Source organism: Eleutherodactylus coqui, chromosome 4 (genome assembly GCF_035609145.1).
Source record: "Eleutherodactylus coqui strain aEleCoq1 chromosome 4, aEleCoq1.hap1, whole genome shotgun sequence".
Classification (NCBI taxonomy): Eukaryota; Metazoa; Chordata; class Amphibia; order Anura; family Eleutherodactylidae; genus Eleutherodactylus; species Eleutherodactylus coqui.
The window spans coordinates 185,098,385-185,116,819 of NC_089840.1; the positions used below are offsets into that span (position 1 = coordinate 185,098,385).

Below are 18,435 nucleotides of genomic sequence, written 5' to 3' on the forward strand. Positions count from 1 at the left end.
ATTGCAAAATTGATCAGCCTAGAGATGCTGCCGTATAGGCTTGTGGAAACGGAGGCTTTCAAAAGCATGATGGCGGCGGCGGCCCCGCGCTACTCGGTTCCCAGTCGCCACTACTTTTCCCGATGTGCCGTCCCAGGCCTGCACGACCACGTCTCCCGCAACATTGTACGCGCCCTCACCAACGCGGTTAATGCCAAGGTCCACTTAACAACAGACACGTGGACAAGCACAGGCGGGCAGGGCCACTATATCTCCCTGACGGCACATTGGGTGAATTTAGTGGAGGCTGGGACCGAGTCAGAGCCTGGGACCGCTCACGTCCTACCCACCCCCAGAATTGCGGGCCACAGCTCGGTGGTGGTATCTGCGGCGGTGTATGCTTCCTCCACTAAAGCACCTTCCTCCTCCTCCTCCTCCAACGCAACCTCTGTCTCGCAATCAAGATGTGTCAGCAGCACGTCGCCAGCAGTCGGTGTAACGCGGCGTGGCAGCACAGCGGTGGGCAAGCGTCAGCAGGCCGTGCTGAAACTACTCAGCTTAGGAGAGAAGAGGCACACAGCCCACGAACTGCTGCAGGGTCTGACAGAGCAGACCGACCGCTGCCTTGCGCCGCTGAGCCTCCAACCGGGCATGGTCGTGTGTGACAACGGCCGTAAGCTGGTGGCGGCTCTGCAGCTCGGCAGCCTCACGCACGTGCCATGCCTGGCCCATGTGTTTAATTTGGTGGTTCAGCGCTTTCTGAAAAGCTACCCCCACTTGTCATACCTGCTCGGAAAGGTGCGCCAGCTCTGCGCACATTTCCGCAAATCCCACACGCACGCTGCCACCCTGCGGACACTGCAACATCGGTTTAATCTGCCAGTGCACCGACTGCTGTGCGACGTGCCCACACAGTGGAACTCTACGCTCCACATGTTGGCCAGACTCTATGAGCAGCGTAGAGCTATAGTGGAATACCAACTCCAACTTGCGCGGCGCAGTGTGAGTCAGCCTCCTCAATTATTTACAGAAGAGTGGCCCTGGTTGGCAGCCATCTGCCAGGTCCTTGGAAAATTTGAGGAGTCTACCCAGGTGGTGAGCGGCGATGCTGCAATCATTAGCGTCACCATTCCTCTGCTATGCATCTTGAGAAGTTCCCTGCAAAGCATAAAGGCAGACACTTTGCGCTCGGAAACAGAGCCGGGGGAAGATAGTATGTCGCTGGATAGTAAGAGCACCCTCCTGTCTATATCTCAGCGCGTTCAGGAGGAGGAGGAGGAGCATGAGGAGGATGAGGAGGAGTGGGAAGAGACAGCTTGGCCCACTGCTGACGGTACCCATGCTGCTTGCCTGTCATCATTTCAGCGTGTATGGCCTGAGGAGGAGGAGGAGGATCCTGAAAGTGATCTTCCTAGTGAAGACAGCCATGTGTTGCGTACAGGTACCCTGGCACACATGGCTGACTTCATGTTAGGATGCCTTTCTCATGACCCTCGCGTTACACGCATTCTGGCCACTACGGATTACTGGGTGTACACACTGCTCGACCCACGGTATAAGGAGAGCCTTTGCACTCTCATTCCCGAAGAGGAAAGGGGTTCGAGAATGATGCTATACCACAGGGCGCTGGTGGACAAACTGATGGTAAACTTCCCATCCGACAGCGCTAGTGGCAGAAGGCGCAGTTCCGAGGGCCAGGTAGCAGGGGAGGCGCAGAGATCAGGCAGCATGTACAGCGCAGGCAGGGGAACATTCTCCAAGGCCTTTGCCAGCTTTATGGCTCCCCAGCAAGACTGTGTCACCGCTCCCCAGTCACGGCTGAGTCGGCGGGAGCACTGTAAAAGGATGGTGAGGGAGTACGTAGCTGATCGCACGACCGTCCTCCGTGACGCCTCTGCCCCCTACAACTACTGGGTGTCGAAGCTAGACACGTGGCCTGAACTCGCGCTGTATGCCCTGGAGGTGCTTGCTTGTCCTGCGGCTAGCGTCTTGTCAGAGAGTGTGTTTAGTGTGGCTGGGGGAATCATCACAGATAAGCGTACCCACCTGTCAACCGACAGTGCCGACAGGCTTACACTCATCAAGATGAACAAAGCCTGGATTTCCCCAGACTTCTCTTCTGCACCAGCGGACAGCAGCGATACCTAAGCAATACGTATTATGCACCCGCGGATGGAAGCATCGTTCTCTCTCACCATCCAAAACGGGGACATTTCTGCTTCATCAATCTGTGTATAATATTCCTCCTCCTCCTCCTCCTGCTCCTCCTCCTGAAACCTCACGTAATCACGCCGAACGGGCAATTTTTCTTAGGGCCACAAGGCTCACTCATATAATTTTTCTAAACAATTTTTATACGTTTCAATGCTCTTAAAAGCGTTGAAAGTTTAACTTGAACCAATTTTTCGTTAAACTGGGCTGCCTCCAGGCCTAGTTACCACTTAAGCCACATTAACCAAAGCGATTAATAGGTTTAACCTGCCATCTTGGTTGGGCATGGGCAATTTTTCTGAGGTACATTAGTACTGTTGGTACACCAATTTTTGTGGGCCCTCACCTACAGTGTAATCCAATTAATTTTTAGCCCACCTGCATTACAGCTGACGTTACATCAGCTGTGTTGGGCACTGCAATGGGATATATTTATGTACCGCCGGTGGGTTCCAGGGAGCCACCCATGCCGTGGGTCCACACGGAGTTGTAACTACATGTGTCCACTTCTAAAGAACCCCAGTCTGACTGGGGCATGCAGTGTGGGCCGAAGCCCACTTGCATTAAACATGACATTACCTCAGCTGTGATGGGCAATGCAATGGGATATACTTATGTACCGCCGGGGGCTTCCTGGCACCCACCCATGCTGTGGGTCCACAGGGAATTATAAATGCATCTGTTTCCACTTGTAAAGAACCCCAGTCTGACTGGGGCATGCAGTGTGGGCCGAAGCCCACCTGCATTAAGCACGACATTACTACCTCAGCTGTGTTGGGCAATGCAATGGGATATTTTTGTGTATCGCCGGTGGGTTCCAGGGAGCCACCCATGCTGTCGGTCGACAGGGACTTCACAATAGGGAGTTGTACCTGCCTGTGTCTATGAATTAAAACGCCCAGTCTGACTGGGGCATGCAGAGACACCTTGACAGAATGAATAGTGTGTGGCACATAGGTTCCCCATTGCTATGCCCACGTGTGCAGCTCCTGATGGCGGTGGCACAGGATTCTATTTCTCATTGCTTCTGTACAGCATTGTGGGCTATCGCCCCGCCCCTTTTAAAGAGGGTCGCTGCCTAGCCGTGCCAACCCTCTGCAGTGTGTGCCTGCGGTTCCTCGTCATGGCAGACGCACTTCTAAATAGACATGAGGGTGGTGTGGCATGAGGGCAGCTGAAGGCTGCGCAGGGACACTTTGGTGTGCGCTGTGGGGGGGAGGGGGGGCGGTTGGGCAGCATGTAACCCAGGAGAAGTGGCAGTGGAGTGTCATGCAGGCAGTGATTGTGCTTTGTTGGAGGTAGTGTGGTGCTTAGCAAAGGTATGCCATGCTAATGAGGGCTTTTCAGAAGTAAAAGTTTTTGGGAGGGGGGGGGCCCACTCTTGCCGCTATTGTGGCTTAATAGTGGGACCTGTGAACTTGAGATGCAGCCCAACACGTAGCCCCTCGCCTGCCCTATCCGTTGCTGTGTCGTTCCCATCACTTTCTTGAATTGCCCAGATTTTCACACATGAAAACCTTAGCGAGCATCGGCGAAATACAAAAATGCTCGGGTCGCCCATTGACTTCAATGGGGTTCGTTATTCGAAACGAGCCCTCGAGCATCGCGAAAAGTTCGTTCCGAGTAACGAGCACCCGAGCATTTTGGTGCTCGCTCATCTCTATTCCTAAATCATTAATACAAGTAATCTGCTATAATTAAAATATACAGTGTGACCACTGCACATGAATTTTACCTCTGAGCTCTGGTAAACCCGAGTTTAACCTCTTACCTGCCAGCCACGTGTCTCCTACATAGGAAAAAAAGAGTTGTCTGGCTCCACAATTCGTGAATAAAAATATTTTTATTGGGAACAATTAAATCCAAAGCAGCAAACAGCATCTACTACATCCTTTGATAGACACGTACTTTTGCTTTTTCCTTCACTCTTGCGGATACGATATGCGTGGATCAAAAATAGCAGCATGCTCTATTTTGCTGTGGACTCTTGATTCAAGTTAATGGAGGCCATCTGACCCGCATCCCATCTGCAATTCAAATTGCGGATGGGCCACAGGTACCCGCCTCATAACCAACAACAGTGCGAGAAATACAGATTTTGCAGGTGCACAGGGTTGTCAGCCGAGGTCACAGCCAGATTCAGCAGTGGGTTTCCACATGCGGATTCCGACCCAGCGGTGTGCAGCCGGCTTAAGGTTGGTCTTTACACTTGTACTAGTGTAGCACTTGTGTCTACTTTTAGAAAATATATGAATATGGGTGTATAGTACGATTTTTTTGGTTTTGCAATTTAGGTTTTATTTGTACATGTCAAACGTGAAAATTGTCCAACTACCAGAAGTGCAAAATGTTCAAAAACCCAAAGCAGCGAAAAGGTTAAAGGGGTTGTCCCGCGCCGAAACGGGTTTTTTTTTTTTTCAACCCCCCCCCCGTTCGGCGCGAGACAACCCCGATGCAGGGAGGTAAAGAAAGCTCACCGGAGCGCTTACCTTAATCCCCGCGCTCCGGTGACTTCTCTACTCACCGCTGAAGATGGCCTCTTCCTCCGTGGACCGCAGCTCTTCTGTGCGGTCCACTGCCGATTCCAGCCTCCTGATTGGCTGGAATCGGCACGTGACGGGGCGGAGCTACACGGAGCTACACGGAGCCCCATAGAAGACTGCAGAAGACCCGGACTGCGCAAGCGCGGCTAATTTGGCCATCGGAGGCCAAAAATTAGTCGGCTCCATGGAGACGAGGACGCCAGCAACGGAGCAGGTAAGTATAAAACTTTTTATAACTTCTGTATGGCTCATAATTAATGCACAATGTACATTACAAAGTGCATTATTATGGCCATGCAGAAGTGTACAGACCCACTTGCTGCCTCGGGACATCTCCTTTAAGCATTAAAACTAACAAAATATGCTATGAAAAAATAAGTTAGGGCTTCTACCCACTAGCGTTTTTTTAACGTTGCAATATCGCTGCGTTTTTTTAATGCATAAGTCAATGGGACTTTCTAATGTTAAAATCGTATTAAAAATGCAGCGATATTGTAGCATTAAAAAAAAACCGCTAGTGGGTAGAAAAAAAACGCTAGTGGGTAGAAGCTCTTAGGCCGGCTGCACACAGCCGTGACGGGCTCCGCCGCGGAATATTCCGCGGCGAAGCCTGTCACGGCGCCCCCCAGAGACCCCATACTTTCCAGCGGATCCGGCGTTCTCGCTCCCGCATGATGCTTCCCCGCCCACCGCATCATGTGACACGCCTACCGCGTCACATGACACGCCCACCGCGTCACATGACGCGGCCGCCGTGTCATGTGACGCGGTGGCGGTAGGCGGGAAAGCGTTTTCACGCTATCTTCCGCTGTGTTACAGCGGGAGATAGCGTGAACAGTCGGCTTCCATTGACTGCAATGGAAGCCGTCAGCACGTACACCCGCGGCAAATAGAGCATGCCGCGGGTGAGGACGGGAGATTTCACGGTGAGGAATTCCGCACCGTGTGCCCTGAGCTATTAGGTTCAATAGAACCTAATAGCTGCGGGCAACGCAGCGGATTTTCGCCGCGAATTACGCGGCGGAAATCCGTTCGCGGAAAGGAGGCCTTAGGCTGGTTTTACATCTGTGGGAGGAATTCTGCTTTCCTCCTCCGTTCGGGGAGCAAGAAAGGGGAATCTCTGCAGCTGAATGGTTTAGTAACTGGACGAAAGTGAACAGCGCCAGGCGGACCTGATTATAGTCCTGACCTGATTAAAAAGCTGCCCAGTTTTTTATGGAAGAAAAGCGCTGAATGCGTTGTTTTTTTCTTCCAATATTTTCAGCCGGACGTAAGACGGGACCTCCAACCGGAGGAGCAATGCAGATGTGGGACCAGCCTTAACCCTCTCTATACATTCTTGTGCTTCCATTTCATTTATTAATGCTGTTTACATTTATATTATTGTTAGTCTAATTACATAGCAACATTTATTGTTTTTTACCTTTTTTTAATTCTTACAATATTTTTGCTGATCTCACTCTTGTTCACTCAGTTTAGTATTGTCTCCCTGACTATAGAGTTTGGAGAAGCAAGATTGTTGGAGAAAGGACTTTTCATTGCAAAAGTCATCAGATTTTTCACCTTTTTCAGCTTACTTTTATCCATCTGGAACTTGGCCAGACAAGGACTGCACAGATCTTTCTCATTCACAAGATGAAGCGCCTGAACTCTGTGGACAGTTTCCTGTTGTTCTTCCTCTGTCTTTTCTTCTGGATTCTGGATGGGGTTTCTCTTGGTGTTAAGCTTCTTCAGTTTAGGCAGTTTAATTATGCTGGGGGGCACTGAAGTAAGTTGATTATCAAAGAGGCTCATTTCATTAAGCTCTTTTAGATTCCCTAATATAGTTGGCAAAACATCAATGCTGTTAAGTCCTAGATTAAGTTGACGCAAGTTCTTGAGGTGGCTCAGCTCCATGGGGATACCATTGATGCCCAGTTTGTTGTTGCAGACATTAAGATACAGGAGGTTGTGTAGTTGGCCTATGGACTCCGGAAGTTTTTCTATCTGATTGCTGTGTAGGTCAAGCCATCGCAAATTCTGAAAACGCTGAATCCAATCTGGAATCTTGCGAATAAAATTTCTGCTGAGGTCCAACTCTTCTATATCACAGATCTTCAGCAAGCATTTGGGAATAGCAGCAATTCCCATCTTGGAAAGATCCAGTCTACGTTTCCCATCAAATGTAATGCGAATAGAATTTTTGGCGGCTTTCAGCGTGATTTTCTTACCTTTGTGGCCTCCTTTACGTTTTGCCATTTTCCTGAAACAGAATAACATGCTGAAGTCTGTGCGTGTATACATGTATTGTGTTACTGAGTTATATATGTATAATTAATATATATATATATATATATATATATATATATATATATATATATATATATATATATATATAAATAAGGGAGATGGAATAAATCCTCCACAGTGCCACCTACTGAAAGGCAGCATTCCTTCGAGTCAAAGTGGGACTTTTTATACAAGTCTTGCTACAATGACTGGGAATCAAAAGCAAAGCCAGACCCCATGTACATACAGCTGTTTCCGGGTTATTGCCCATCATCAGTGTACAGTAGGAGTCTGGCTTTTGCTAGTGAGAGGCCAGGGACAGGGGTCAGAAACGCTCTTTTCTCCTTAGGGAGAGCAACTATATACTATAAATAAGTGAGGAGACTCAAATGGCCACGCACGCTCCTCTGGGTAATATGCAAATAAGGGAGATGGAATAAATCCTCCACAGTGCCACCTACTGAAAGGCAGCATTCCTTCGAGTCAAAGTGGGACTTTTTATACAAGTCTTGCTACAATGACTGGGAATCAAAAGCAAAGCCAGACCCCATGTACATACAGCTGTTTCCGGGTTATTGCCCATCATCAGTGTACAGTAGGAGTCTGGCTTTTGCTAGTGAGAGGCCAGGGACAGGGGTCAGAAACGCTCTTTTCTCCTTAGGGAGAGCAACTATATACTATAAATAAGTGAGGAGACTCAAATGGCCACGCACGCTCCTCTGGGTAATATGCAAATAAGGGAGATGGAATAAATCCTCCACAGTGCCACCTACTGAAAGGCAGCATTCCTTCGAGTCAAAGTGGGACTTTTTATACAAGTCTTGCTACAATGACTGGGAATCAAAAGCAAAGCCAGACCCCATGTACATACAGCTGTTTCCGGGTTATTGCCCATCATCAGTGTACAGTAGGAGTCTGGCTTTTGCTAGTGAGAGGCCAGGGACAGGGGTCAGAAACGCTCTTTTCTCCTTAGGGAGAGCAACTATATACTATAAATAAGTGAGGAGACTCAAATGGCCACGCACGCTCCTCTGGGTAATATGCAAATAAGGGAGATGGAATAAATCCTCCACAGTGCCACCTACTGAAAGGCAGCATTCCTTCGAGTCAAAGTGGGACTTTTTATACAAGTCTTGCTACAATGACTGGGAATCAAAAGCAAAGCCAGACCCCATGTACATACAGCTGTTTCCGGGTTATTGCCCATCATCAGTGTACAGTAGGAGTCTGGCTTTTGCTAGTGAGAGGCCAGGGACAGGGGTCAGAAACGCTCTTTTCTCCTTAGGGAGAGCAACTATATACTATAAATAAGTGAGGAGACTCAAATGGCCACGCACGCTCCTCTGGGTAATATGCAAATAAGGGAGATGGAATAAATCCTCCACAGTGCCACCTACTGAAAGGCAGCATTCCTTCGAGTCAAAGTGGGACTTTTTATACAAGTCTTGCTACAATGACTGGGAATCAAAAGCAAAGCCAGACCCCATGTACATACAGCTGTTTCCGGGTTATTGCCCATCATCAGTGTACAGTAGGAGTCTGGCTTTTGCTAGTGAGAGGCCAGGGACAGGGGTCAGAAACGCTCTTTTCTCCTTAGGGAGAGCAACTATATACTATAAATAAGTGAGGAGACTCAAATGGCCACGCACGCTCCTCTGGGTAATATGCAAATAAGGGAGATGGAATAAATCCTCCACAGTGCCACCTACTGAAAGGCAGCATTCCTTCGAGTCAAAGTGGGACTTTTTATACAAGTCTTGCTACAATGACTGGGAATCAAAAGCAAAGCCAGACCCCATGTACATACAGCTGTTTCCGGGTTATTGCCCATCATCAGTGTACAGTAGGAGTCTGGCTTTTGCTAGTGAGAGGCCAGGGACAGGGGTCAGAAACGCTCTTTTCTCCTTAGGGAGAGCAACTATATACTATAAAAAAGTGAGGAGACTCAAATGGCCACACACGCTCCTCTGGGTAATATGCAAATAAGGGAGATGGAATAAATCCTCCACAGTGCCACCTACTGAAAGGCAGCATTCCTTCGAGTCAAAGTGGGACTTTTTATACAAGTCTTGCTACAATGACTGGGAATCAAAAGCAAAGCCAGACCCCATGTTCATACAGCTGTTTCCGGGTTATTGCCCATCATCAGTGTACAGTAGGAGTCTGGCTTTTGCTAGTGAGAGGCCAGGGACAGGGGTCAGAAACGCTCTTTTCTCCTTAGGGAGAGCAACTATATACTATAAATAAGTGAGGAGACTCAAATGGCCACGCACGCTCCTCTGGGTAATATGCAAATAAGGGAGATGGAATAAATCCTCCACAGTGCCACCTACTGAAAGGCAGCATTCCTTCGAATGCTGCCTTTCAGTAGGTGGCACTGTGTAGGATTTATTCCATCTCCCTTATTTGCATATTACCCAGAGGAGCGTGCGTGGCCATTTGAGTCTCCTCACTTATTTATAGTATATAGTTGCTCTCCCTAAGGAGAAAAGAGCGTTTCTGACCCCTGTCCCTGGCCTCTCACTAGCAAAAGCCAGACTCCTACTGTACACTGATGATGGGCAATAACCCGGAAACAGCTGTATGTACATGGGGTCTGGCTTTGCTTTTGATTCCCAGTCATTGTAGCAAGACTTGTATAAAAAGTCCCACTTTGACTCGAAGGAATGCTGCCTTTCAGTAGGTGGCACTGTGGAGGATTTATTCCATCTCCCTTATTTGCATATTACCCAGAGGAGCGTGCGTGGCCATTTGAGTCTCCTCACTTATTTATAGTATATAGTTGCTCTCCCTAAGGAGAAAAGAGCGTTTCTGACCCCTATATATATATATACACACATATACATACAGTCAAGACACTGTTCTTCAATGCATGAGTGTGAGATGTCCCATATAGGTTTCATGTGGCAGAGAAAGCCTCCTTCATCTTTCTTTCAAGCACTTTGTGGAGAACTTAAAAAAGGTTGTTTGTCAGAACGCCTTCACATGGCTTTGGAACTTATGTGAGATTTGTGCGTTGCGAGATGCACAGAGCTCACGTGAACATGAACCCCATTTTTTTTAATCGAGTTACATACATGAGTGATGCAGGAAAAAATCGTGGCAAGTACTTTCTCTTCGTATTCCTCAGAACGCATTGCCCATTGATTTCAATGGGAGTTTTAATGCCTCGCATGCCATGCGATGTGAATGCCAGTGCGATGTGAGGTTCCCCATTCAAATTAATTGAAAACACTTCTGATCCTCTATTGTGAGCAAAACTCGTTTTTGACAGAAAAATGCCTTGCATCCGCAGTTAAATTGCCCATTCACGAGCGCAATATCGGGCAGAATTTCAAAGCCTGATATCGTGCTCACACATGTAGGAAGCCTTAGTTTAGCAATGATAAGTAGTAATTGTATGCCATAGCATTATGAGGGCAATCAAATAATTATGTTGTGAAGAAAAAAACCCACATAAGGCCCATTTACACGGAGCAATGGTCGCTCAAATGATAGCTTGAGTTACAGCTTTGAGCGATTATTTTGCATAAACTATTAAGTAACTTCCCAACTACTTAATAGCTTATTAGCGTGCAAATGAAGCCTTTAGCTGAATGCAGTTAATAGCCGGAGGGCTCTTATCTCCATTCAGCTCCTTTGCTCTCCATCGGGAAACAATGCTATCAGCACTACCCGCGGAGAACTCAGCGTGCGGTTCTGATAAGACCACACAACAATTTTTAGGTTGACCTGAAAAGTGCACAGTGGCCACGCGTTTAGATGCAACGATTATCGCTCAAACAAACGCTTTTTAGCGATTTTTGAACAATCATCGCTCCGTGTAAATGGGCCTTTACACTGCATTATCACAGCACATGCTACGGACAGCGCGATCTGTCAGGATAAGTCAGGCTCCTCCAGAATCAGTACTCGGATTATGGAGTTACCATCATCTCTTAAGAACCAGAATCTCTCTAGAACCCGATAACTGCCACTTCAATAGTGTCAGCGTGTCATCTATATATATATATATATATATATATAAAGACGAAAGCCCTCACTGACTCACTGACTGACTCGCTGACTGACTGACTTGCCACTAATTCTCCGACCTCCCGATGTCATAGAAACATGAAATTTGGCACAAGCATTGACTATGTCATAAATAGGAAAAGCTAATGGGTCCCAACTCGATTATTCAATTCTAAGCGCAAAAGAATTAGCATCCAAATTTTATGTAGAAAGTCTAATTCTGTCATTTCCTGATGTCATAGAAGCTTGAAATTTGGCACGAGCATTGATTATGTCCAAAATAGGAAAAGTAAAGGGGTCCAACTCTATTTTTCAATTCTAGCGCAAAAGTAATAGCGTCCAAATTTTACGTACATAATCTAATTCTCTCCCTTCCCGATGTCGTAGAAACATGAAATTTTGTCACGGGCATTGATTATGTCATAAATAGGAAAAGCTAATGGGTCGCAACTCGATTATTCAATTCTAGCGCAAAAGAATTAGCATCCTAATTTTACGCATGGAATCTAATTCTCTCACTTCCAGATGTCATAAAAACTTGCAATTTGGCACGAGCATTGATTATGTCATAAATAGGAAAAGCTAATGGGTCGCAACTCGATTATTCAATTCTAGCGCAAAAGAACTAGCATCCAAATTTTACATACGTAATCTAATTCTCTAACTTCCCGATGTCATAGAAACATGACATTTGGCACTAGCATTGATTATGTCATAAATAGGAAAAGTTTATGGGTCCCAACTCGACTATTAACCCTTTCCAATCCTCTGTCTGATGTCTAAAGACATTCAGATTGAAGGCTGTACAGCTCTAATATCGGAAGACGTCCGACAGGGTATTCTTACTGTAGATTACTGGCTGCTCTGTTGTCGGGGGCCTATTTAGCATGTCCCATACTGCAGTGCTGGCTCTAGACAGAAGATGGCGCCATTGTATAATGGCAGAAGAAGAAAGCGCCCTAGGAAACCCTGAATCCAAAATTGGATTGCAAAGGGTTAAATTCTAAGCGCAAAAGAATTAGCATCCAAATTTTACGTACGTAATCTAATTCTCTCATTTCCTGATGTCATAGAAACTTGAAATTTGGCACGAGCATTGATTATGTCATAAATAGGAAAAGCTAATGGGTCCCAACTCAATTATTCAATTCTAAGCACAAAAGAATTAGCGTCCAAATTTTACGTACGTAATCTAATTCACCAACTTCCTGATGTCATAGAAACATGAAATTTGGCACGGGCATTGATTATGTCCAAAATAGGAAAAGTTCAAAGTTTCCAACTCGATTATTAAATTCTAAGCGCAAAAGAATTAGCGTCCAAATTTTACATACAGAATCTTATTCTCTCACTTCCTGATGTCATTTTATATGAAGGGAACGTCGCATGGTTACCTCCACATGGTGTTTCCTGGGTAACGCAAAGAACCATGCAAAATGGTGAACATTAGAGATGAGCGAACGTACTCGTCCGAGCTTGATATTCGTGCGAATATTAGGGTGTTCGGGATGCTCGTTACTCGAAACGAATACCACGCGGTGTTCTGGTTACTTTCAGTTTCCTCTCTGAGACGTTAGCGCGCTTTTCTGGCCAATTGAAAGACAAGGAAGGCATTACAACTTCCCCCTGTGACGTTCAAGCCCTATACCACCCCCCTGCAGTGAGTGGCTGGGAAGATCAGATGTCACCCGAGTATAAAAGTCGGCCCCTCCCGCGGCTCGCCACACATGCCTTGTGAGTTAGCTGAGGGAAAGTACTATTGTGCTGGTGCTGCTGTAGGGAGAGCGTTAGGAGTCAGTGTAGGCTTCAAGAACCCCAACGGTCCTTCTCAGGGCCACATCTACCTGTGTGCAGGCTGCTGCTAGCAGTGTTTTTTTTTTTTTTTCTTCTCAAAATCGGCAGTGCAGAGCATTGCACCCGGCATTAGGGACAGAAGTGGTGCATAGGCAGGGAGAGTGTTAGGAGTGAGTGTAGCCTTCAAGAACCTCAACGGTCCTTTCTAGGGCCAAATTTAAGCGTGTGCAGTACTGTGCTGGCTGCTGTTAGCAGTGTTGCATATTTTTTTTTTTCTAAAAATCGTCTGTGCAGAGCATTGCACCCTCCATTGATACTACAGGGACAGAATTGTGTAGGCAGGGCCACAACACAGTTATTGTTCATTGAATATACGCAGTGGGGTCTTCCCTTTGCTAAAAAGGACAACAAATTATATTTGGCCTGCCTGTGTCAGTCCTAAGGTCTCCGTGTACGTGTGTGCTGCGTGGACAACGTACAAAAATCAGACGCAACCAGCTACGGTTTACTGCAGGCTTGCGCCTTTGTCTTTCCTGACTGGCAAATCCCTGCTCTGCTAGAGTTAATAACTCTGCTACACTAAAGTTGTGTGTCACTTTTTCAGGGCCACACTACAGTTCTAAAAGTTATTGTTCATTGAATATACGCTGTGGGTCCTTCCCTTTGCAAAAAAGCGAAAACATTATATTTGGCCTGCAGGCTTGCGCCAATTTATTTCCTGCCTGGGAAATCAAATCACTGGTAATACAGCATGCTGAGGGGTAGGGGTAAGCCTAGAGGACGTGGACGTGGACGTGGCCGAGGACGCGTAGGCCCAAGTGAGGGTGTGGGCACAGGCCGAGCTCCTGATCCAGGTGTGTCGCAGCCGACTGCTGCGCGATTAGGAGAGAGGCACGTTTCTGGCGTCTCCACATTCATCGCCCAATTAATGGGTCCACGCGGGAGACCTTTATTACAAAATGAGCAGTGTGAGCAGGTCCTGTCCTGGATGGCAGAAAGTGCTTCGAGCAACCTATCGTCCAGCCACAGTTCTGCGCCGTCCACTGCTGCAAATCCGAATCCTCTGTCTGCTGCTCCTCCTTCCTCCCAGCCTCCTCACTCCACTACAATGACACCTGCTCAGGAGCGGGAACACTCCCAGGAACTGTTCTCGGGCCCCTGCTTAGATTGGGCAGCAGTGGTTCCTCTCCCACCAGAGGAGTTTATTGTCACTGATGCCCAACCATTCGAAAGTTCCCGGGGTCCGGGGGAAGAGGCTGGGGACTTCCGCCAACTGTCTCAAGAAGTTTCTGTGGGTGAGGAGGACGATGACGATGAGACACAGTTGTCTTGCAGTGAGGGAGTAGTAAGGGCAGTAAGTCCAAGGGAGTAGCGCACAGAGGATTCGGAGGAAGAGCAGCTGGACGATGAGGTGACTGACCCCACCTGGTGTGCAACGCCTACTCAGGACAGGTCTTCAGAGGGGGAGGCAAGGGCATCAGCAGGGCAGGTTGCAAGAGGCAGTGCGGTGGCCAGGGGTAGAGGCAGGGCCAGACCGAATAATCCACCAACTGTTTCCCAAAGCACACCCTCGCGCCATGCCACCCTGCAGAGGCCGAGGTGCTCTAAGGTCTGGCAGTTTTTCACAGAGACGCCTGACGACCGACGAACAGTGGTGTGCAACCTTTGTCGCGTCAAGATCAGCCGGGGAGCCACCACCAGCATGCGCAGACATATGATGGCCAAGCACCCCACAAGGTGGGACGAAGGCCGTTCACCGCCTCCGGTTTGCACCGCTGCCTCTCCCCCTGTGCCCCAACCTGCCACTGAGATCCAACCTCCCTCTCAGGACACAGGCACAACCGTCTCATGGCCTGCACCCACACCCTCACCTCCGCTGTCCTCGGCCCCATCCAGCAATGTCTCGCACCGCACAGTCCAGCCGTCGCTAGCGCAAGTGTTGGAGCGCAAGCGCAAGTACGCCACCACGCACCCGCACGCTCAATTGTTAACCGTCCACATAGCCAAATTTATCAGCCTTGAGATGCTGCCGTATAGGGTTGTGGAAACGGAGTCCTTCAAAGCTATGATGGCGGCGGCGGCCCCGCGCTACTCAGTTCCCAGTCGCCACTACTTTTCCCGATGTGCCGTCCCAGCCCTGCACGACCACGTCTCCCGCAACATTGTACGCACCCTCACCAATGCGGTTAGTGGCAAGGTCCACTTAACTACGGACACGTGGACAAGCACAGGCGGGCAGGGCCACTACATCTCCCTGACGGCACATTGGGTGAATTTAGTGGAGGCTGGGACAGAGTCAGAGCCTGGGACCACTCACGTCCTACCCACCCCCAGAATTGCGGGCCCCAGCTCGGTGGTGGTATCTGCGGCGGTGTATGCTTCTTCCACTAAAGCACCCTCCTCCTCCTCCTCCTCCTCAACCTCTGTCTCGCAATCTAGATGTGTCAGCAGCAGCAGGACGTCGCCAGCAGTCGGTGTCACGCGGCGTGGCAGCACAGCGGTGGGCAAGCGTCAGCAGGCCGTGCTGAAACTACTCAGCTTAGGAGATAGGAGGCACACGGCCCACGAATTGCTGCAGGGTCTGACAGAGCAGACGGACCGTTGGCTTGCGCCGCTGAGCCTCCAACCGGGCATGGTCGTGTGTGACAACGGCCGTAACCTGGTGGCGGCTCTGCAGCTCGGCAGCCTCACGCACGTGCCATGCCTGGCCCACGTCTTTCATTTGGTGGTTCAGCGCTTTCTGAAAAGCTACCCACGCTTGTCAGACCTGCTAGTAAAGGTGCGCCGGCTCTGCGCACATTTCCGCAAGTCCCACACGGACGCTGCCACCCTGCGCACCCTGCAACATCGCTTTAATCTGCCAGTGCACCGACTGCTGTGCGACGTGCCCACACGGTGGAACTCTACGCTCCACATGTTGGCCAGGCTCTATGAGCAGCGTAGAGCTATCGTGGAATACCAACTCCAACATGGGCGGCGCAGTGGGAGTCAGCCTCCTCAATTCTTTTCAGAAGAGTGGGCCTGGTTGGCAGACATCTGCCAGGTCCTTCGAAACTTTGATCAGTCTACCCAGGTGGTGAGCGGCGATGCTGCAATCATTAGCGTCATCATTCCTCTGCTATGCATCTTGAGAAGTTCCCTGCAAACCATAAAGGCAGCCGCTTTGCGCTCGGAAACAGAGCCGGGGGAAGACAGTATGTCGCTGGATAGTCAGAGCACCCTCCTGTCTATATCTCAGCGCGTTCAGGAGGAGGAGGAGGAGGAGGGGAGGAGGATGAGGAGGAGGGGGAAGAGACAGCTTGGCCCACTGCTGACGGTACCCATGCTGCTTGCCTGTCATCATTTCAGCGTGTATGGCCTGAGGAGGAGGAGGAGGAGGAGGATCCTGAAAGTGATCTTCCTAGTGCGGACAGCCATGTGTTGCGTACAGGTACCCTGGCACACATGGCTGACTTCATGTTAGGATGCCTTTCTTGTGACCCTCGCATTCAACGCATTCTGGCCACTACGGATTACTGGGTGTACACACTGCTCGACCCACGCTATAAGGAGAACCTTCCCAGTCTCATTCCCAAAGAGGAAAGGGGTTCGAGAGTGTTGCTATACCACAGGACCCTGGCGGACAAGCTGATGGTAAAATTCCCATCCGACAGCGACAGTGGCAGAAGGCGCAGTTCCGAGGGTCAAGTAGCAGGGGAGGTGCGTAGATCGAGCAGCATGTACAGCCCAGACAGTGCAACAGTCTTTAAGGGCCTGGACAGCTTTATGGCTCCCCAGCAAGACTGTGTCACCGCTCCCCAGTCAAGGCTGAGTCGGCGGGAGCACTGTAAAAGGATGGTGAGGGAGTACGTAGCCGATCGCACGACCATCCTCGGTGACGCCTCTGCCCCCTACAACTACTGGGTGTCGAAGCTGGACACGTGGCCTGAACTAGCGCTGTATGCCCTGGAGGTGCTTGCTTGTCCTGCGGCTAGCATCTTGTCAGAGAGGGTGTTTAGTGCGGCTGGGGGAATCATCACAGATAAGCGTACCCGCCTGTCAACCGACAGTGCCGACAGGCTAACACTCATCAAGATGAACAAAGCCTGGATTTCCCCAGACTTCTCTTCTCCACCAGCGGACAGCAGCGATACGTAAGCAATACGTAGGCTGCACCCGCGGATGGAAGCTACGTTCTCTCTCACCATCCAAAACGGGGACACTTCTGCTTCATCAATCTGTGTCTAATATTCCTCCTCCTCCTGAAACCTCACGTAATCACGCTGAACGGGCAATTTTTCTTAGGGCCACAAGGCTCACTCATCTAATTTTTCGAAACAATTTTTATATGTTTCAATGCTCTTAAAAGCGTTGAAACTTTAACTTGAACCAATTTTTCGTTAAACTGGGCTGCCTCCAGGCCTAGTTACCACTTAAGCCACATTAACCAAAGCGATTAATGGGTTTCACCTGCCATCTTGGTTGGGCATGGCCAATTTTTACTGAGGTACATTAGTACTGTTGGTACACCAATTTTTTGGGGCCCTCACCTACAGTGTAATCATAGCAATTTGTATGTTCTTCACCTGCACTCATGGTACAGAAGTGTGTGTGGGGTTGGCCTACACTTTAGCTACATAAATGTAACTTGGGCCTTGGCTATACTGCAGCTACTGAAATGGAACTAAGACTGCGCTCCCACTATACTGCTGCTTCGGAATTGTTACTGGGGCCTGTCTTGAGTGCTACTATTGCTGACATGGAACGAAGACTGCGCTCCCGCTATAATGCTGCTTCGGAATTGTTACTGGGGCCTGTCTTGAGTGCTACTATTGCTGACATGGAACGAAGACTGCGCTCCCGCTATAATGCTGCTTCGGAATTGTTACTGGGGCCTGTCTTGAGTGCTACTATTGCTGACATGGAATGAAGACTGCGCTCCCGCTATAATGCTGCTTCGGAATTGTTACTGGGGCCTGTCTTGAGTGCTACTATTGCTGACATGGAACGAAGACTGCGCTCCCGCTATAATGCTGCTAGTGATATGTTAGTGGGGCCTGTCCTAATGCTACGGCTGAAATGTTACGAATTCTGGGCTCTGCCTATACCGCTGCTAATGGTATGTCTCTGGGGTGTGGAAACAGAGGCTTCCCAAAGACATGATGGCGGCGAGGCCATTTCCCACCAACGCGGTTAATGTTAAGGTGCATATAACCACGGACACGTGTAGAGGACACGTAGTGCCTCAAAAACATCCCCCTCCTCCTCCAACAGGGAAAACAAACATTCTTGGCAAATGCCTTTGCATTGGTTCGTCTGGTGGCAGTCCAAGAATTTCACCTTTACCGACACTACAAGAGAGCCCCCCCACCATCCCCCCGCCACGGCCCACTTAATCCTGGCCACATTCCGAAAACCAACAAAATAAAACCGCGCTACTAGGTCCACAGTCACCACCACATTACCACCAACGCGGTTACTGTTAAGGTGCATATAACCATGGACACGTGTAGAGGACACGTAGTGCCTCAAAAACATCCCCCTCCTCCTCCAACAGGGAAAACAAACATTCTTGGCAAATGCCTTTGCATTGGTTCGTCTGGTGGCAGTCCAAGAATTTCACCTTTACCGACACTACAAGAGAGCC

The 18,435-nt window shown here is 49.1% G+C and overlaps 1 protein-coding gene across 2 annotated transcripts in view; it reads right to left on the bottom strand.

Annotated features, from left to right (window-relative positions):
• Positions 1-5,027: 5,027 nt before the first annotated feature.
• Positions 5,028-18,435, bottom strand: part of LOC136624817 (leucine-rich repeat-containing protein 18-like) — a 60,771-nt gene continuing 47,363 nt past the window's right edge. For both annotated transcript variants that reach the window (XM_066598744.1, XM_066598743.1), the window contains exon 2: positions 5,028-6,975. In XM_066598744.1, coding sequence (XP_066454841.1) covers positions 6,204-6,971 — 768 coding nt within the window. In that variant the 5' untranslated portion in view covers positions 6,972-6,975 and the 3' untranslated portion in view covers positions 5,028-6,203. The remainder of the gene's footprint in view (positions 6,976-18,435) is intronic.